The sequence below is a fragment of the Anastrepha obliqua genome, chromosome 4 (assembly GCF_027943255.1).
Source record: "Anastrepha obliqua isolate idAnaObli1 chromosome 4, idAnaObli1_1.0, whole genome shotgun sequence".
Lineage (NCBI taxonomy): Eukaryota > Metazoa > Arthropoda > Insecta > Diptera > Tephritidae > Anastrepha > Anastrepha obliqua.
The window spans coordinates 111,704,509-111,722,414 of NC_072895.1; the positions used below are offsets into that span (position 1 = coordinate 111,704,509).

A 17,906-nucleotide genomic window follows, 5' to 3' on the forward strand; every position below is an offset into this window, starting at 1 on the left:
TGCCGTTCGGAGTCGGCTTAAAATTGTAGGTCCCTCTATTTTGGGAACAACATCAAGACGCACGCCACGAATAAGGGTGCAAGCGGCTTAGAAAATTTGGTGAATGGCTTGGTAATATTGTAATTTGTGACATTTAAATTAAACAAACTAATGAAAACGAATTGCCGCGAACCCCTTCTTTTTTTCGTATATTCTCGGGCATGACTTCGCAGCAAATTCGGAAGGCGCAATCTTGTATTATATGATTCTTGGGTAGCAGCAGTACAACAAAACAACAAAAGCAATGTATTTGGTTTTTGCTTTTGCTTTTGGTCCCAAAATATCAAAATCTATGAACTGAGATTGATAGTTCAGAGTTACTTACATAAAACTTGAGGATTTAGTGACCAAATAAATAGAAGAAATCAAAAATGCAATCCTACTGCTGCTTTCTAACTGTTTATGTGCTTTGATTTCACTTTGATTCCTCTTGTTGATATCATTAAGAAGACTTTGCGTGTGTTTGAGCTGGGCAATAATTACCGCAATGCTGCAATCTCGTGTATTCTTTGGTTCTCTGTTGCTGAGGCCCACCTGATAATCTGCTGTATGTAACATGGCAGTGGTTATTTTGCATAGAAGATGATATTTGTAAAAGTTGGAAAAGTAATGGAAATTTTGATCTATTCACTTTTTTTAATTTTTCTTTTTAATTTTATGTTTACATTGCGACTAATATTATTAATTAACGCACTTTTTGATGAGTTTGCAACCATAGTGGCATAACAATGGACCTTCTGGCCTCTCGCTATACACTCGTGGGTAATTGCAATCACCGTAACCTAACCTATTCAAATGGAAATAAAAAGAGAAATTTTAATTTAATTTCTCTTTTATTTTAATTTTCTAGTTCTAATTTTCTTTGGAATTGTAGACGTAAGATAAGGTGCTTCAATTTTCATTTTTTTAGTGCTTTGCCCCAAAAAAATCGATTTCTTATTCATACCAAACTAATTTAAAATCCAATCCAATCCAGCTTAGTTTTTTGCTGTATTCAACTGTAAAGTAGTATTTATTACAAACTTTACTTACTTTTCGTGCTCCATCTCAATTGTGCAGTGAAATTTTTTGTGTTGCGTCTGTTGTCCTAGTGATGAGCAACAGATTTTTAATATGTAAGTAATTTATATAGGTACATATTTGATGGCCGATGTCTGACTCACAACTTAATGCGGTTCTCTGTTAAGGGGTTACATGGGTTTCGTCGGGTAAAAAAAGGCCTATTTTCAATATTTTTTAATTTTTCTATATAAAAAATTATTTATTTAATTCAAACTTTTTTCTGTCTTATAGATACATATTTAAAGAATAATTTCTGAAATTTTCAAAAAAAAAAATTAAAACTCCTACATTGTGACGTCATTTTCGGTGACCCCTCGAAAAAAAGGTGCGTCCGCGTTGTCAGCATAACTCCTGCACGGCTCATCAGAAATGAGAAAACAAAACTAAGTGCTTTAGTTAAGACCATAAACTCGAGCTTAAACGAAGGAAAGAAAAGAAAAGTAAAAATTGGAATTTTGGCAGACATTTTTGCAAAAAAATGAAAATTTCGGTAAAATTTGCTTGACATTTTGTTTTTTTTTAAATAGTTGTAATTGAAAAAAAAAAAAAATTCTTCGTTCAAGCACGAGTAAATTGTATTTCGAACACCTGTGTAAAATTTCATGAAAATCGGTTGAGTAGTTTTCGAGAACATTTGACAACCGACTTTGAAAACACGGTTCCGAGAAAAACGCGTTTAAAGTTTTGAGTAACAATGAAAGTGGCTTGGTGCGCACACATTCCAAAGACGTAATCTCCGAATTTATTATTCGGATCGACTTGAAAATTTAGGATAATATTCCTGAGAAGTTGTAGAAATTAATAAGCAAAAAAAAAAAATCGATTTTTTCAACCAACGAAACCCATGTAACCCCTTAGGAAACCTAGCATGATGGATTACTAAGTTTTTCGTAAACAAACCCAGCTTGCGTCAGCCAATCAGCTAATCAATGTAAAATTCGCTGAGAGCCGATTGACGGTCTGATTTTGGCCACACCTTCTGAATTTTTACACGATGGGAACTAAAAATGTTAAAAACTATAAACAAACGAATTAAAATAGGCACAAATTAGTATGTTTCCTATGAGAACACTGCCAAATTCAATCACACTTTGTTAAATATTTTTTCTCATATATTTTTCGTGGTCACCGTAGCCGAATGCGTTTGTACGTGATTACCATTCGGTAGGGCCCGTAATCGAAAAAGCCCTGTGCTCATGAAACACCAAAATGATAGAAAAGGGTTTCTCTAAAAGCGCTTGCCCCTCGATAGACAATAACAAACCTCCGAGTGTATTTCTGCCATCAAAAAGCTGCTCTTAGACAACCATCTGTCATTCGAAGGCAGCATAAAACTGTAGGTCGGACAAATATGCACACCACAATTCAGAGGAGGAGCTCGGCCAAACACGGATGTGCGCGCCAATTATATACATATAAATATATTGTTTTTTTTTATACAGCGTCTGGCATTGTTGGAATGTTGTCGGAATTTTCGCTCAGAGCGTGATGCTCTCTCTACTATAAAAAATAACACTGACGCAATTATTGCAGCTCGAACGCACTCTTCGGTATCAAAGTTGCTAAACTATAAAATTAAATAAACAACAAAAACAACCTAAAACATCAAACTTATAATCAAAAGTGACTGCAGCTCTCAGTACATTTCAGAGAGAAATGAGAAGAGAAACGAGAAAATAACTTACGCTTATAAAACAACAAAAGCAAATAGGCTTATAAAAAAAAAACAACACAATGCCGAATTGTACAACAAACTTAAAAAAATGTAAAATATTTTGGCGGATTGCTTGCTTTATGGCGGAAACCCACTAAAAAAATATTTGAAATACGCTACATTTCTTTTTATCATGATTCGTATCAGCGAAATACTTGCTTTAAAATTGGATGAAATATTTTGTAAAATATTATTATAATTTTTTTTGGGGAAATTTTATTTTATGCATCGCTTTGAAACTCTTTTATTTTTATCAATTTCGCTGTTATCTTTGGATGAGTATTGTTGCATTGCGTTGACCTTCCAACACAGTATTTTTGCTTAGAAGTACGAAAACACACTAAAATCATTTTTAATATAAAACTACTTTTAGAGTTGACAAAGCAACTTAATGGTGATTAATAATTTTGAAAAATAAGTGTGAGCAATATACAGTAGGGAGCAAAAGTGTTTCCATAGTTAACATTCTCAACTTTGTGGGCCAATAAAATGCAAACGAATGAAGCAAATCAAAAAAACCTTTTGTTCTAATAATATGTCTTTAATTCTTAACAAATTGCCGTATATGATAAAAACAAAACAGAATCAGAAAAATATTCAAACAAAAAAAACCAAACCAACTCGCATGTGTACAATTTTGCACCTTTAGTGAACAAAATGAAATGTGATATGAAATTAATATTTTGTCCACAGACCCTTATTAGCTATTACACCTTTTATTCGGTTTGGCATACTCTCGACCAACTTCTCTATGGTTTCTCTTGGAATTCGGTTCCACTCCAGTTCTACACGCTTCCAAAGATCGTCTAGGTTGGATGGCGCTAATTGATATTGCCCGAGCCGTCGCCTCACGATTGACCACAGGTTCTCAATCGGATTGAGGTCGGGACTTTGAGCTGGCCACTCCATCAACTTAAAATTTTGGCTTTTTAACCATTCGCGGACAATTTTGGCAGTATGCTTCGGGTCCCCATCTTGTTGAAAAGTAATTTCCTCTTCGGGATATGCACACTTGTCCAGAAAATTTGTTAGTTGGGTTTGCAAAATATTGAGGTAGTCTTCTTTTAACATTATACCATCAATTTTTTGTATTGGTCCAATGTGCCACCAAGTAAAGCATCCCCAAACTTTGACATTGCCTCCTCCATGCTTGACGGTTTGCTTCACATGGTGTTTTTGAAGCTTGTCGCCGGGTCTATGCCAATAGTATTGCTTGCCATCCGACTGAAAACGGTTGAACTTGGATTCGTCTGACCAGATAACACGTTTCCAGTCATCTAGAGTCCAGTTTCTGTGTTCCCGGGCAAATTTCAATCGAGCTTTGACATTCTTCTCGGATAGGGCTGGTTTATTTTTTTCACACTTGCCACATATCCAATCTTAGCCAGTGCTCTTCTAGCTGTCCACCGACTCACGTCTTTTCCTATGTCCATAGATGCCTTCTTTGGTGTTAGGAACTTATCAGATCTCATTTTCGACATCATTAGTCTGGCGTCAGAGTCTTTTAAGAGGCGTTTACGGCCTTTAATAATGTTTTTGGGAGCAACATTTCGTCTTTTTTGGACCTTGGACACCGCTGAATGGGAAATCTTAAGCTGATCTGCAATAACACGAGTCGAACAGCCACTTTCAGTTAGGCTAATAATACTATTTTCGACATCAGACGAAAGCTTCTTCATTTTTTCGCAGTACTTTATAGACTAATTGCTAAAATCAACAAATCTGCTTCGAATAATAAGAAACGCGTGATTTTCTGGATCTTATAAGCGAAGAATGAACAAACGAAACATATAACGGTAAAACCGCATGTCTATTGCTGAAAAGAGAATTAAGAAATCAAACAAAAGTAAGAATAACGGAAGGTGCAAAATTGTACACATGCGAGTTGGTTTGGTTTTTTTTGTTTGAATATTTTTCTGATTCTGTTTTGTTTTTATCATATACGGCAATTTGTTAAGAATTAAAGACATATTATTAGAACAAAAGGTTTTTTTGATTTGCTTCATTCGTTTGCATTTTATTGGCCCACAAAGTTGAGAATGTTAACTATGGAAACACTTTTGCTCCCTACTGTATATATGCATATATACATATGTATAATATATATAAAATATAATATAAGTAGTTAATCCTGTTGCACTTACAATTTTTTGTTGTAAACTAAATATTTAAAAGTATAAAAATTTAAGTAACATTAAATAAGGAAAAGAGTAATAACACAATTCAAATAAAAAGTTAATCCAATGAATTAAATAAGAAAATAATCAAAATTTAATCTGGCATTGCATTACAAGATCTGCAATTCTTAACAGAAGTTTGTTAGTGCAACAGCACTGACTCACCAAAAACAAAAGCAAAGAAGAAATATTAATAAATAAAGAAAATTTAATAAATAAAAAAATATTAATAAATAAAAAAAAAAAAAACAAATAAATAGATATAAAAAAATTACATTACAAAACAAGTAATAAGTTGAGAGTTTCCTTATAAAATAGATCTTTTTAAAATTAATATATAAAATTTGTATACTACATTGAGATATAGTAGCCGCGTAAGTTCATTCATAAAAGTCGCTATTAACATAAAAAATACAAAACAAAAAAATTCAAAAAAAATCTGCAAAACTTTTTATGAAAAATACAAAAAGTATGCCACACTCTTATAATAATAATTTGTAATAATTAAATATTTCATAAAATACAACAACACACTACTATTGTTAAAATAAACACAAAAAATACTTGACTTAAAAATTACATAAGAATCATATATAAATTACTGTAATATTTAGCGGTAGTTTCTAACTAACCGACGTGTACCGACGTTATGTGGGTGTGAAAAATGCAGAATCATTGTTGTCTATTAAAAATTAAAGAAATCATCAACAAAATTTCAATCACATTTCGCAACAAATTACAATATGTATTCTGAGTTTTTCTACACTTCGCCATAATGTAGTATTTTGTCTAACTGCGCCAAGCCAAGCAAAACTTCATTTCAATGCTAATTCCAGTTTAGCATTTTTAATTGCGAAAAAGCCCATTCATTGACTATTTCATTTCATATTTGGATTATGTTTGTTATGGTTCTTCATAATAAAAATGCATAAATTAATGTTTAAATAAACCACAAAGGCAAAATTAGACAGCTATACCTAATGTTAAAATATTGATTAAAATACTGATAATATTACTGAATTTCTATTATATAGATATTTTTTCAACTTAAGATAAAATCGTAGTGCACTAAATGGTATGAGATCAGTAAAATAAATATACATGTATAAAATATGTGTATATATGTATGAAAACTTGAAGTTTTTGTAAAAAATATTGTCATTGAAAAAAAAAATAACAAAAACATACACAAATACATATGTGCAGTATGCACATAAATCTCTCATGCTCATTACCCCATAAAAAGGTGTTCTTAACTTTCATTTCATCTCTATTCAATAATTTAAGTTTCAGTACTAAAATACTTTAAAAATTTCATCTGCATCTATTCTACATACTATACATATATCTATATTAAAAGCATATATATAAAAAATAAAATTAATAATCAAAAATGCAATAAACAAGAGATAAATAATAAATATAATAATACTTGAATAAACAAAATATATATATTACAAGAAGTGTTGTTTTATTTACAAGGGAGATTTTTGGTTTGGTAAGGTCACATATGCACATGGATTTATTTTGGATATTTCTTTGTCTCACGCAAGCCGAAATCAATAAACAATTATTCTTACTAACTACAACTACAAAAAGCTCGTTATTGAGAAGGTAAATTACAATATACAGTTTAGTTGAGCAGAAAAACATAGTTTAGAGAAAGCTAAAATCCAATACAATCGAATTCGAGATCTCATTGATGAAGAGAGAGCAATAGGAAGAAGCGAGCGAGCAATATCAGCATTGCAGGCATAATTTGTTCTGATTTCTTATTCTGTAACTGCAACAGCATTCCCAGTATATGTATGAGAAATGTTTATACTGCTACAACAACAACATCTTCTAACATACTTTCTAGCTGTTTAAGATCAATTAGCAGTAAGAGGGTCCAATATGACGGAACAGGATCAGGGAAAAGAGAGCATATTTAAGAAAATTTTTTCGAGCATTTCAATTCTGTCAGAAGACAATTTGTGGTAAGGTCTCCAAATAAGCAGGGCATATTCTAATGCAGATTGAACAAATGCAATATGCACAGTTAGAATATTGAACAAATCGATTTTTTTTATTTTTTTATTTTTTTCTTAATGTACATACATATGTAGGTATATTTAAGAAAACACACAAAATATTTAATATAGTTCCGGTGAACATTTTCGAAGTTACAAGCAAATTTGAAAAGGCGTTTCAGAGTGCTTGAAAGTACAAGGCCGGAGCGGCAGCGCTTACCTTTTTTATTCTATGTAAAGTGCTTTTCACACTTTAAACGCGTATTTCTCAAAATGGTGTTTTCAAAGTCGGTGACCAACATTACTCGAAAACGGCTATACCGATTAGTCTCAAATTTTAATACGAGCTTCTTAAATATATTTTTTAGTAATTAATCGAAGTTTTTTCTCATCGATAACACAGGTCTGCAAAAAAAATGGGTTCGGAATGTTCTATAAAAGTGTAGTGTCATTTCCGAAGTAATTTTTTGCGTAGAATCCGAATCCGGGGTTTAAATTGCTCTATGACGTCAGGACTTTGAGATATCCTAACCTAGAAGTGCAAAAACGCTGTTTTTGCCCATTTTTGAGGTTATGTAGCTACGAAGATTTTGCTCTTCATAAAAAAGTAGACATGGTATTTTAAATTATAAGCCTTCCTATTTTAAATTCCGTTGAGTTTGCTTAAATATCTTTATTTTTCACTGAGATATCGCATTTTGAAGTTTTATTTATTTATTTATTTTTACAAGAGTAACAATTATAAATAACTGTCACACGTAAGTACTAAGCGCTGGCTGCCAGGGCCTTCGGCTTATGATAATATAAACTTAAGTATCTATATACAATACATACATACTAATACAATACTAATTTGTTTTTTTGGGTGAGGTTAAAGTTAAGGGAGGAGTAACTATGGTGGAGAGGAAGGATAGTTTTTGGGGTGAGTGTTAGGAATAGCTGTTATGGATTATATGGCTTGTTCAGAGCTTAATGATCTATATACTTAATCTAGTTTGTGAAATGAATTTACAAATTAAGGAAATACTATTAATATCTGTGTTTTTTAATAAATCAGTGGGCTTGCAGTTAGGAAACATCGCATTTCTACATTCCTCCCATTTTTGGCAGTAGTCAAGAGTATGTAGAGTTGAGTAATCGATGGAGTTGCAGTGAGGACAGAGTGGTTTGGGCGAACCATTTAGCAAATGAGCGTGAGTAGATATTGAATGGCCAATCCTGAGTCGTGTGAATTTTTTTAAAGTTTGACAGGCTATATTAGAGGGATATAAAGGTTTCGCTCCGGTGGGATTGTATTTCTTATAAGGGTGCTGAAAGGTATTCCAATTACTTGCGTAAAATTTATGCAAATGCTCTTGTACCAGCTTTCGAATGTCTTTGTTAGTAATATCATCACTAAAATGTAATGGTTCATGGCCGGCTTCTTTAGCCCTGTTGTCAGCATACACATTTCCTGGTATCCTAGAATGGCCAGGAACCCACATGATTCTTATAGTGTTTTTATTGAGAAGTAATATGTTTCGAATGGTTGTACCTAGTGGTGTTTCGTTTCTCTGGTTCTTAATAGCATCCAAAGTAAATTTGCTATCGCTGCAAATTATAAATTTTCTCCTTTTCTGGGAAGCGTATTTAACTGCTACAAGTAATGCAGCTGCTTCGGCTGTGAATACCGAGCAGTATATTGGCAATGAACCGACAGCAATGGTTACACCAAGATGATTTGTTACTGCAAACGTAGTATTCGTGTCCGTTTTGGATCCGTCTGTATAAATAGTCTCCCAATCACTCTCCAATTGAGCTAATGTTTGGTTGAAGTGCTGAAGATATACCTCTGAAGAAGTAGATTCCTTTGGTAAGTTCGACAGGTCTGTTAACAGGAACTCATCAGGATCAATGTTTGGAGGAAAGGCTGGAATTGGTATCAACCTCGGTTTTGAAATTATACTAAATTGCTGGTATAATTCAACGCAGCGTTGAATGGCGGAAGGCTTATTGTTTTTTTTTCCAAAATTTTTTGCAAAAAATTACTTCGAAAATGACCCTACACTTTCCTAGAACAAAACCTTGTTGACCTGTGTAATTTTAAAAAAAAAATGTATTTTGCTTATTCCTAGATTTAACATTACTTTAATGAAATCTGTTTGGTTTTTTAATTTCAGTTTTTAAATCCAGTTCAGTCACCGCAAAACGTCTTTTTTGAGAGGAGCTCCCGGAGATCAGCTGTGGCTCCTTTCCAAATAAATATTTCGATTAATACTAAGTCTTAAAATACAGTTAAAAGATAACATAATATGTGTACAAATTAGTAGATCAACAAATTTTAAAGCTTTCTCAGAAAAAATTCTGGAAAATTCGCTTTTTTTCGGCCTTCTAACTGTATATAACCTCTTAAGAGTGTAAGGGTCTGCAAAGCTCGAGCTATTGCTTCCTATAAAACCAAGAATAGAGTAAAGCGTAAAGATAAAATTAAATCTATATGATGAAGAAATGTAAAACGTGCATCAAAAACCACACCTAGAATTTTGATTTCTAAAACAGATTGAAGTATGTAAGTCATTAATTTATAAATGGTGATAGCGGTTCATTTGATTTTTTCTTTTGCCTCGAACATTAGGGTGTCAGCGGCGCATTCTTTTTTTCTGTCAGTTTTGAGACGAGACGTTCCATTTTACTACTACTCTACTTTCATTTGTCGTAACATCTTAACGCATAAAACGGTCTTGCTGATCTAGTGCCACCTCCTTTAATAGATTCGCCTTTCGTCTCACTTTAATAAATAAAGGACAAATCAAGAATCGTCCCAACAACAATTCACAAGATCGATTTTCCCCTTTAAAACGTGGATCAAAGTACGAGTAAGATAAGTTTTTTTATTTGTACTAGAAAGAAAGTTGCAGCATATAACATAGCGTAACACGGGCTCTTAAATGCTTCCAGCCCTTGTACTGTATGTGCTACGTCGCACTAAGGTATACGATAAGGTTTTTTTCACATTAGACCTTTCGTAGCCCTACGATGACTTTTACGATTTCAGTTGTATCACACAGCGCCTTAACAGTTATAAAATTTTAAATAAACAAAGCAGAAGGAAGAAGATTTTCATCAAATCAGCTTGGCACTTAATATGTAAAAAAGGGCAAGTTACTCGTACTATGTTCATGCATGCACCTTAAATGCGTAAATCGAAGCAATTAAGGCCGAAATTACGCTCAATTTACCATACAAGAACTCAATTTATAAATTGTGTCATTAGACTTTAATTGAACACAATTTTACTTGGATTCCCCATGCAACTCTGCATAGTCTGCTCAATGAGAGAACAAAAAACAGAAAAGAAATGATAAGTGAAATTGATGGTGAGTAAATTGAAACCGAATTCAATAAAATTCAAAAATATTGAATTAAATATCGGTTTCTTTTAAGTATTTCGGCACTTATAACTGTAAAACTAAACAGGAATTTATTGGTGTAGAGTGAGGGTAGTGAAGTGATTATCTTTGATTTGTGGCCAGATCAAGTGGAGGAGTTTCGTGCCCAACCGAAAAATGGGCACACCTACAGAGAAAAGGCAGATAGCCTCTCTAAGTTAGGGGCGTTGCAAACTTTCTTTTAAAACTAAATTTATTTTCACGTTTGCACTACCAAAAGTGTAAGCAATAATTGCCTCGATTACTTCTGCGCAAGGCGAATTTATTACAGGTGACAGCAAACACATATAAGTAAAACCCTACATGTATTTGTTGTTGCGTTTGGTCCAAGCATCACGTCAAAATCAGCAAACAAATGTAAACATACGAATGTAAATATACCAATACATACAAATAAAGCATATCATTTTGACGTAAGTTATACCTACGGCGAAAAATTCAGTTGGGTGAATGCTGTCACCTTAATAAATCCACCTTGCTTCTGCGCTTTCATAACTTAGATGCAAGGCGAATTTGTTAAAGGTGATATCGGTAAATCAGCTGATTTGTTTTTTCATTCGCCGTGTCCATGTGGCTGTCAGCCCAGAATAAAACAAGGCGAATTCATTCTTTGTTTTCTAAATTGCCAATAATTTTTTGTGACAGTGAAACGTACAAAATATTGTTGTTGGTCTAATGCCACCACCTTTAATGAATGCGCCTTGCTTAGATATGAGAAAAAATATTCATTAAGTTGGTTTGCGCAAACTTTTTTGCTAAACGGGTATTCAGAATATATGCAGTAAGTGGCAGCTCCCAGTTCGAGCAGAGCTACCAAAAACATCTAGCAGCAAACTTTGATCACAGTTATATTAGATATTTTTAATATTATATTAGCTATTTTTAATAATAAAACTCTATTCATTAAAATATACATGTCTACATTGTCCTACTCTTTGCAGAGAACGTTAAAAATATTTAACGTTCTCTGCTCTTTGTATGTGCGGCGACTATTTTTGCTCTCTTTTTTATTCATTATAGGCTACCGCGCACTTTTTATGCATCGAAAAAATATGGCAGCATTACTTAACAGCTGATTTTCAGGTGCCAATTTTGACAAACGCAATCCTGTTTTGCTGCCCGGAGAGATCTTCAATTGCACAAGGGATATTGTGTTCATATCTAAACTTTCGTTTGGATATAAATTTTTCTAAATTTTAAGCGTCAACAAGAAGGTAAACTGAGGTGTTGAAAATATTAGAAGTAAACGCCTAACAATAAAGTGTCCGACATAAAAATAGAAATTAAGTGAAGCAAAATTATATAACAATGGCTTGGAATACTCCATAGCCACCAATTAATTAAACCCAAATAAACAAATATGTACTATAAATATGTGTTTATATCATATATCTTCCTTCAATTTCAGCTTATAACCAATCATGGGCGGACACGGTGAACCCTATAAAGTTCCACATCCATCAATCTACAAAGTGGAAAACATTCCCAAGCTACGTGAGGTGCAAGAAGCATTAGCGCGCCAAGGATTGAAGGATCCATGGTTGAGGTAAGGCTTTCTTCAATATTTAAAAGTTAACAAACGACTACCAAAGAAAATGTTTCCCTTTCTCTACTCTTAGAAATGAAGTGTGGCGTTATGAGCCAAGCACTATGGGCACACACGCCTCCCGCGCACGCGCTTTCTTCCTGCGTGGTTTGTTGTGGGGCACAATTGCTACTGCCATAACCGTTGGCTGCGAGTATGCTTTCAGTTCGAAAGATGATCATGGTCACGGGCATGGTGAGCACGCAGAAGGAAGTCACCATTAATCACAGTCATTGAAGATGAATCCTCCCTTTACTTCTATGTTTGAATGGAGCAAATGTAATTCAATTCGCTTGCTGTTATTCATAGTTAGCCGGCAATAGATGTACAGCAATGTACCAAATAAAGCGTTTAGGATAAAATTTAATTTGAAATTTATTTTGGTACTATTTTTCTACTCACTGAAATGCATCGGTTTCAAAAGTTATGTTTTAATTCAATTGAAAAAATGTTGATCCTACATATGTTTGATTCTTAACTAACTTTCTTGGTTGAAGAAGTTTACGCAATACGCGGTTTTAATTCATCGTAACAAGAACGTAGGAAGATTTGTGGTTTTTTGGTTAGATTGAAGTACTCGTGGCCCTGTGGATTGAACAATGTGGTAAAATTAGAAAGGAGCTTTTTATGGAAAGAAAACAAAACTTACCTTCGACCAATCGTAGCCCACCGCGTAGGCGAATATCTGGCCATTATTGTTAAATGCGCACTTAGTAATCGATTGATCCATCGCCTCCGAAGATTTAAGTTTTGTGCGGGCATCTTTATCCCAGAAGCTGAAAGTGCCATCTGAGCCGACCGTTACTAAAGTGCCATGCACCGGATGAAAAGCTATATCATTTACGGCATATATGTCTTGATAGCCTGCTGTACCAGTGGTACGATGACACTTAAAGGTGAAATTATCTTTTGGATTCACTGGATTTACATATTGAATTGCAACACGTCCTTCAATGCTGCCAAGCGCATAGCCTATACAATAGTAAATATTTTTAAAATGGTAAACTTTCTGCGATTGATTTAACTTAATATACCCGTTGGTGCCTTCTTCTTATCCCTAAAAATTGAAATGGCCCGGTGTTGATACTTCAGCGGACTTTCCTGCCGCTTAAATTCAGTAGGAGTGTTTTCTAGTGAGTAAACAATGAGTCCACGATTCGCGGTACCCACCACAGCCATGGGGTAATCAACATCTGCACAATAGCAACGTTCTGGCAAATTAATTGCCATTAGAGGGTTGGGAGTGCGTGTGTCCCAAAACTGAAAGAAAATTAAAACATTAACTTTGCACAACTCTACAAGTCATATTAATATTTGGCTACCTTTAATGTTTTATCCCATGAACCAGTCATCAAACAGCTATAGGTAGATCCCTTTATCCAGTGACACGTTTTTATAGGCGCATCATGTGCCGCCACCTGCACCACTTGATCTGAGGCTAAATCCCACATTTTTACTTGCTTGTCACAAGATGCCATATACACTTTGGTTCCATCATCAGACCAGCAGACATCTAATACCGGACCTCCCATTGTTTTCATTGACTTAGGCACCGTCTTGCCAGTTTGCTCCACTTCCCAACAGCGTACACTGCTATCCCAACTTCCAGCGATTAGAAAATTCTGAGGTATGGTGCTGGGGCTGAATTCTAACGCAGAGACCGAATCATCCGGCGGCATAGTCACTTCAAAATCATTCATGCGGTTTGTAGATGGTGTGGCGGCGGTCGCGCCTATCGTCGGCTGGCCAAACATGTCGTGCTTCACTTAAAAAATATTGGCGGTAAAACAATTTTCAACACTCGATGACTGGGATTTCTCTTAAGTGTGCAGGCCTATTCCATGCAATTACAGTTACGAAAATTAGGTATATTTTATTTCAATTGCTATTATTTACTCTTCAGTTCCAAACCGCAACTATTGGAAACCTGGTAATTAAACGCAGTCTTTCGAAATTCAATAAAAGAAGCACGTAAAGTGACAGCTAGCCGGCTGTCAAGAAGAAGTATTGCCGTATCGCATTTATTAAAAGTAAAAAATGACCGCCTTCCTTTTTCTCTTGTTAGTTTTACATGGCAGCCGCGGTACATATTTGACACTTGTCGCTCGTCATGTTCCGAAAATCGGCATGAAAGCAAACTGTCAAATGTTATTTGGCAAACGGAGCATATTGTCAAGCGATTTAAAATTAAATAATAGGGCGAATAATTGGTTTAAAAGGTATAAATTACTCTTTACAACTACATTTCATCGTTTAAGCCGTTATTCTTTCATTTATAACTGCCTTTCGCTATTCATCAAAATTTACAGCGCTTCATTCTTCGCTCGTAATCAAGTCAAAGTGTATTAACGATGTTGCGTACCTTTGTTACCACCGCTGGACGATTATCACAGCAACACCATCAATCATTATTGCTTCGGAATGGACGTCAACTTTTGCAGCAGAGTCGCACGAAGGTATCCACGCCTATGAATACGATAATAATGTTTGTGCCACAGCAAGAAGCATGGATAGTTGAGCGCATGGGTCGTTTTCACAGAATTATGGAGCCTGGTCTTAATATATTGGTGCCCTTTATTGATAAAATCAAATATGTACAAAGTCTGAAGGAAATCGCTATTGATGTGCCCAAACAGAGTGCCATCACTTCGGACAATGTCACCCTAAGTATAGATGGCGTTTTGTACTTGCGCATCATTGATGCTTACCATGCTTCTTATGGTGTGGAGGACCCAGAATTCGCGATAACACAACTTGCTCAAACCACAATGCGATCCGAGTTGGGTAAGATGTCGTTGGATAAAATCTTCCGTGAACGGGAATCTCTCAATGTTAGCATAGTCGATTCGATCAATAAGGCAAGCGAGGCGTGGGGTATTGCGTGCTTGCGTTACGAAATCCGTGACATTCGTTTGCCTACACGTGTACATGAAGCTATGCAAATGCAAGTGGAAGCAGAACGACGTAAGCGAGCAGCTATTCTGGAGTCAGAAGGTAGTCGCGAAGCTGAAATCAATATTGCTGAAGGTAAAAGAAAATCACGTATACTAGCTTCCGAAGCCGAACGACAAGAGCAAATAAACAAAGCGAGTGGTGAAGCGGCTGCAATGGTGGCCGTGGCCGATGCACGTGCACAGGGTCTGCAAACTATTGCAAAGGCATTGCAGAATTTAGATGGCAAAAATGCTGCTTCACTTACTTTAGCCGAGCAATATATCGATGCATTTAGAAATTTAGCGAAAACCAATAACACCCTCATATTGCCATCCAACCCTGGCGATGTAACATCTCTAGTAACACAAGCTCTAAGCGTTTATCAAACGATTTCAAATACGAATGTTAGTAATATGAAGAATTTAAGTACCGCAGGTGAAATTGTGGACAACAGGAGCGATGAACTTAATTGTAAACAGGATAAGAATGTAAAATTACAGAAAATGGAAATTGAATAACTGAAAAACGATAAAGTCAACTATGAATTGTAATAAAATTGCAATTTACGTGTTTTATTGTTATATGTATATATTAGTTTTATTTTTATTAGAAGTCAAACTATAGTCCTTGCATACTACCAATAAGTACTATTATCCAACAGTATTTCCTAAAAGTTGCCAGGGAAAGTTTTAAGCTGTTGTGACAACAACAACTGCAAGTGTTTGCTATGCTATAATGAAAAAGAAAATACGCAGGCGCCAACGCCAATGACCGCGAATGGATGATACTGCTACAACAACAACAACCGCGTATGGATAAGCGTAAAGCCTTTTCCTTCCTATGATTTGTTTTGTAAACAAATCGCTTACTCATTCGACATTGACAGGAGATTTCTGGTCAAGTAGTGGACCCCCGCACCTTATACGCCGCATCTTTCGGCGTTCGACTTCTATCTGCTTACAACAAAGTAGAAATCTGTATTAAAAGGAAAAAGGTTAGAGTGCGTTGACGCTGTAAAAGAGAAATTTGAACTTGACCTGAAGAATCTGACCAAAGATGATGTCCAGTACTATTGCGAACAATGCGAAAGAAGCGTGGTAGAATGGAGGAGGTGATAAAGTGCATCAAGATAAAGTACACATAAGTATGTATGAAATCAAAATGTATACATATGTATGTACATGCGTACATGCGTACATATGTATGTACATAAAAAGTTTTGCACACGCCAATCTCGCTATTTAATACCCATTGAGTTGTAGAATTGTAGAAAATTATGTAAGTTATTATATTTTTTCTTAACATACTTTTCATGACGTTTGCCATGTTTATCTTTGGTCCTCTGGAATGTATGTATAATTCCCAGGCAAATTTAAAAAGTAACGGTAACAATCAATCACTACTGTACAGTAATTTATGCGCATTAAAAACACGTTTTCATGATTTTCTTTATTATTCTTGTAATATGAATAAACATAACTATGAAAATGTGTATGGCTTTTTGGTCTGAATCATAACTTCTAAAATCGGCTAACATGTTTTAATGCATTTTGTTCGGTACTTGTGCAAATATTTATACAAATTTCGCTACGTAGAATGAAATTCAATTAAATCAAAAGCAAAAAAGAAAAATTGAAAAAATAAAGACTGAAACAAGAATTTGCGTTCCCAATATAACCCAAAAATGACGAATTTCTAATATAAAATGTAAAAAATATATGCAGCTGTTGTCAGCTAATTAGAAACGCTCTCTTTTGATAAAAGCCTGATGAGCATAATATTAAACTGTTTAAATTTACCGTTATTTTTTCTCTTAAAATCATTTGCATTGCTTTTGTTACTCTATTTACTACCCAATGCGCCTAGTTTTGTAGTTGTGTAATTGAAGTACCGTTAATATTATCCAATGCAGTGCATGGGTTACTTAGTTCAAGGTAAATCAACTAATTAGAAACAGTTGTTCAATGGAAGCATATTCGGCAAGTTGTGTTATTTTAATAGTAATATAATCGATTTTTTGGTATGTATATATTTTAAATTGGTTGTTTAAAAGCAACTAAAATATTCGTCTTCAAGATGTGTAATGGGAAAAACCAGCAGCTGTACACCTGCCCTGCGCAGCTCCATTTTTGGCCTTCGTAAAGCTGGAAAGTCGTACAGTGAAATTTCTAAGCAAGTCAAATGCTAAAAAACAAATGGTTTTTAACGCCTTAAAGCATATCCAACTTTTTAAGACTGTTGACAATGTTCCACGTAAGAAAAGGCCCCGGAAAACTTCAGCAGAAATTGACCGCAAGATAGCAATCATCTCCAAAAGATACCCAAAAAAGACTTCCACTGACATCCAACGGGAAATTCAGGGCCAATATAATTTCGAAATATCCAAGAGGACAATTGCTCGGTGTCTGGTCGAATCTGGACTGCATGGCAGAGCAGCACGCAAGAAGCCCCTTCTAACCAAGATACAAAGGAGACGGCGAGTAGTCTTTGCGAGATCCCATTGGTCATGGACTCCAAATCAATAGAAATATATCGTTTGGAGCGATGAAACCAAGATAAATCGCAGAGGCCTAGATGGTAGAAGGTATGTTCGACGGCCAATCAACCAAGAATTCAATCCTCGCTACGTTTCACGGGTAGTGAAGCATTGTGGAGGATCAATCATGGTGTGGGGATGTTTCTGGTGGAATGGTGTTGGCCCAATCCATAGGATTGATGGAATTTTAAATAAGGAGAAATACGTCGATATACTAAAAAATGTAAGGTTGCCGTGGGCTGAGGAAAATTTGCCTGTTATATGGAAGTTTCAACAGGATAATGATCCAAAGCACACGGCAAAGTTGACGAAACAGTTTTTCGACGAAAATTCCATCAATGTTTTGGAATGGCCATCATCCAGTCCGGACTTAAGCCCAATAGAGCATCTTTGGGGTGACGTTAAAAAAGCCGTGAGTG

At 35.0% G+C, this 17,906-nt stretch overlaps 3 protein-coding genes across 3 annotated transcripts; 2 read left to right on the forward strand and 1 right to left on the reverse strand.

The window, feature by feature from the left end:
* Positions 1–11,523: 11,523 nt before the first annotated feature.
* On the forward strand, positions 11,524–12,391 carry LOC129245565 (NADH dehydrogenase [ubiquinone] 1 beta subcomplex subunit 3). The gene is made up of 3 exons (XM_054883813.1): positions 11,524–11,646; positions 11,841–11,978; positions 12,052–12,391. The coding sequence occupies exons 2-3, from the start codon at positions 11,854–11,856 to the stop codon at positions 12,239–12,241; spliced, it is 315 nt and encodes a 104-aa protein (XP_054739788.1). The 5' UTR covers positions 11,524–11,646; positions 11,841–11,853; the 3' UTR covers positions 12,242–12,391.
* On the reverse strand, positions 12,375–14,000 carry LOC129245564 (protein Rae1). The gene is made up of 4 exons (XM_054883812.1): positions 13,340–14,000; positions 13,052–13,277; positions 12,667–12,989; positions 12,375–12,602 (listed from the first exon to the last, which is right to left on the reverse strand). Exons 1-4 carry the CDS (start codon positions 13,769–13,771, stop codon positions 12,519–12,521), a joined length of 1,065 nt encoding a protein of 354 aa, XP_054739787.1. The 5' UTR covers positions 13,772–14,000; the 3' UTR covers positions 12,375–12,518.
* A 116-nt stretch (positions 14,001–14,116) lies between these two features.
* Positions 14,117–15,513, forward strand: LOC129246027 (stomatin-like protein 2, mitochondrial). Its single transcript, XM_054884528.1, has 2 exons — positions 14,117–14,236; positions 14,327–15,513. The coding sequence occupies exon 2, from the start codon at positions 14,369–14,371 to the stop codon at positions 15,467–15,469; it is 1,101 nt and encodes a 366-aa protein (XP_054740503.1). The 5' UTR covers positions 14,117–14,236; positions 14,327–14,368; the 3' UTR covers positions 15,470–15,513.
* Positions 15,514–17,906: the final 2,393 nt, after the last annotated feature.

What these genes read in the sequence shown, in the direction of transcription:
- LOC129245564 (XM_054883812.1), bottom strand. Translation starts at nt 13,771, where the DNA reads ATGTTTGGCCAGCCGACGATAGGCGCGACCGCCGCCACACCATCTACA. An exon ending in TAAGAAGAAGGCACCAACGG is followed by an intron (nt 12,990 to 13,051) that starts GTATATTAAGTT and finishes ACTATTGTATAG; the next exon opens with GCTATGCGCTTGGCAGCATT. An exon ending in TGGGCTACGATTGGTCGAAG is followed by an intron (nt 12,603 to 12,666) that starts GTAAGTTTTGTT and finishes TTCAATCCACAG; the next exon opens with GGCCACGAGTACTTCAATCT.
- LOC129245565 (XM_054883813.1), top strand. Translation starts at nt 11,854, where the DNA reads ATGGGCGGACACGGTGAACCCTATAAAGTTCCACATCCATCAATCTAC. An exon ending in TTGAAGGATCCATGGTTGAG is followed by an intron (nt 11,979 to 12,051) that starts GTAAGGCTTTCT and finishes CTCTACTCTTAG; the next exon opens with AAATGAAGTGTGGCGTTATG.
- LOC129246027 (XM_054884528.1), top strand. Translation starts at nt 14,369, where the DNA reads ATGTTGCGTACCTTTGTTACCACCGCTGGACGATTATCACAGCAACAC.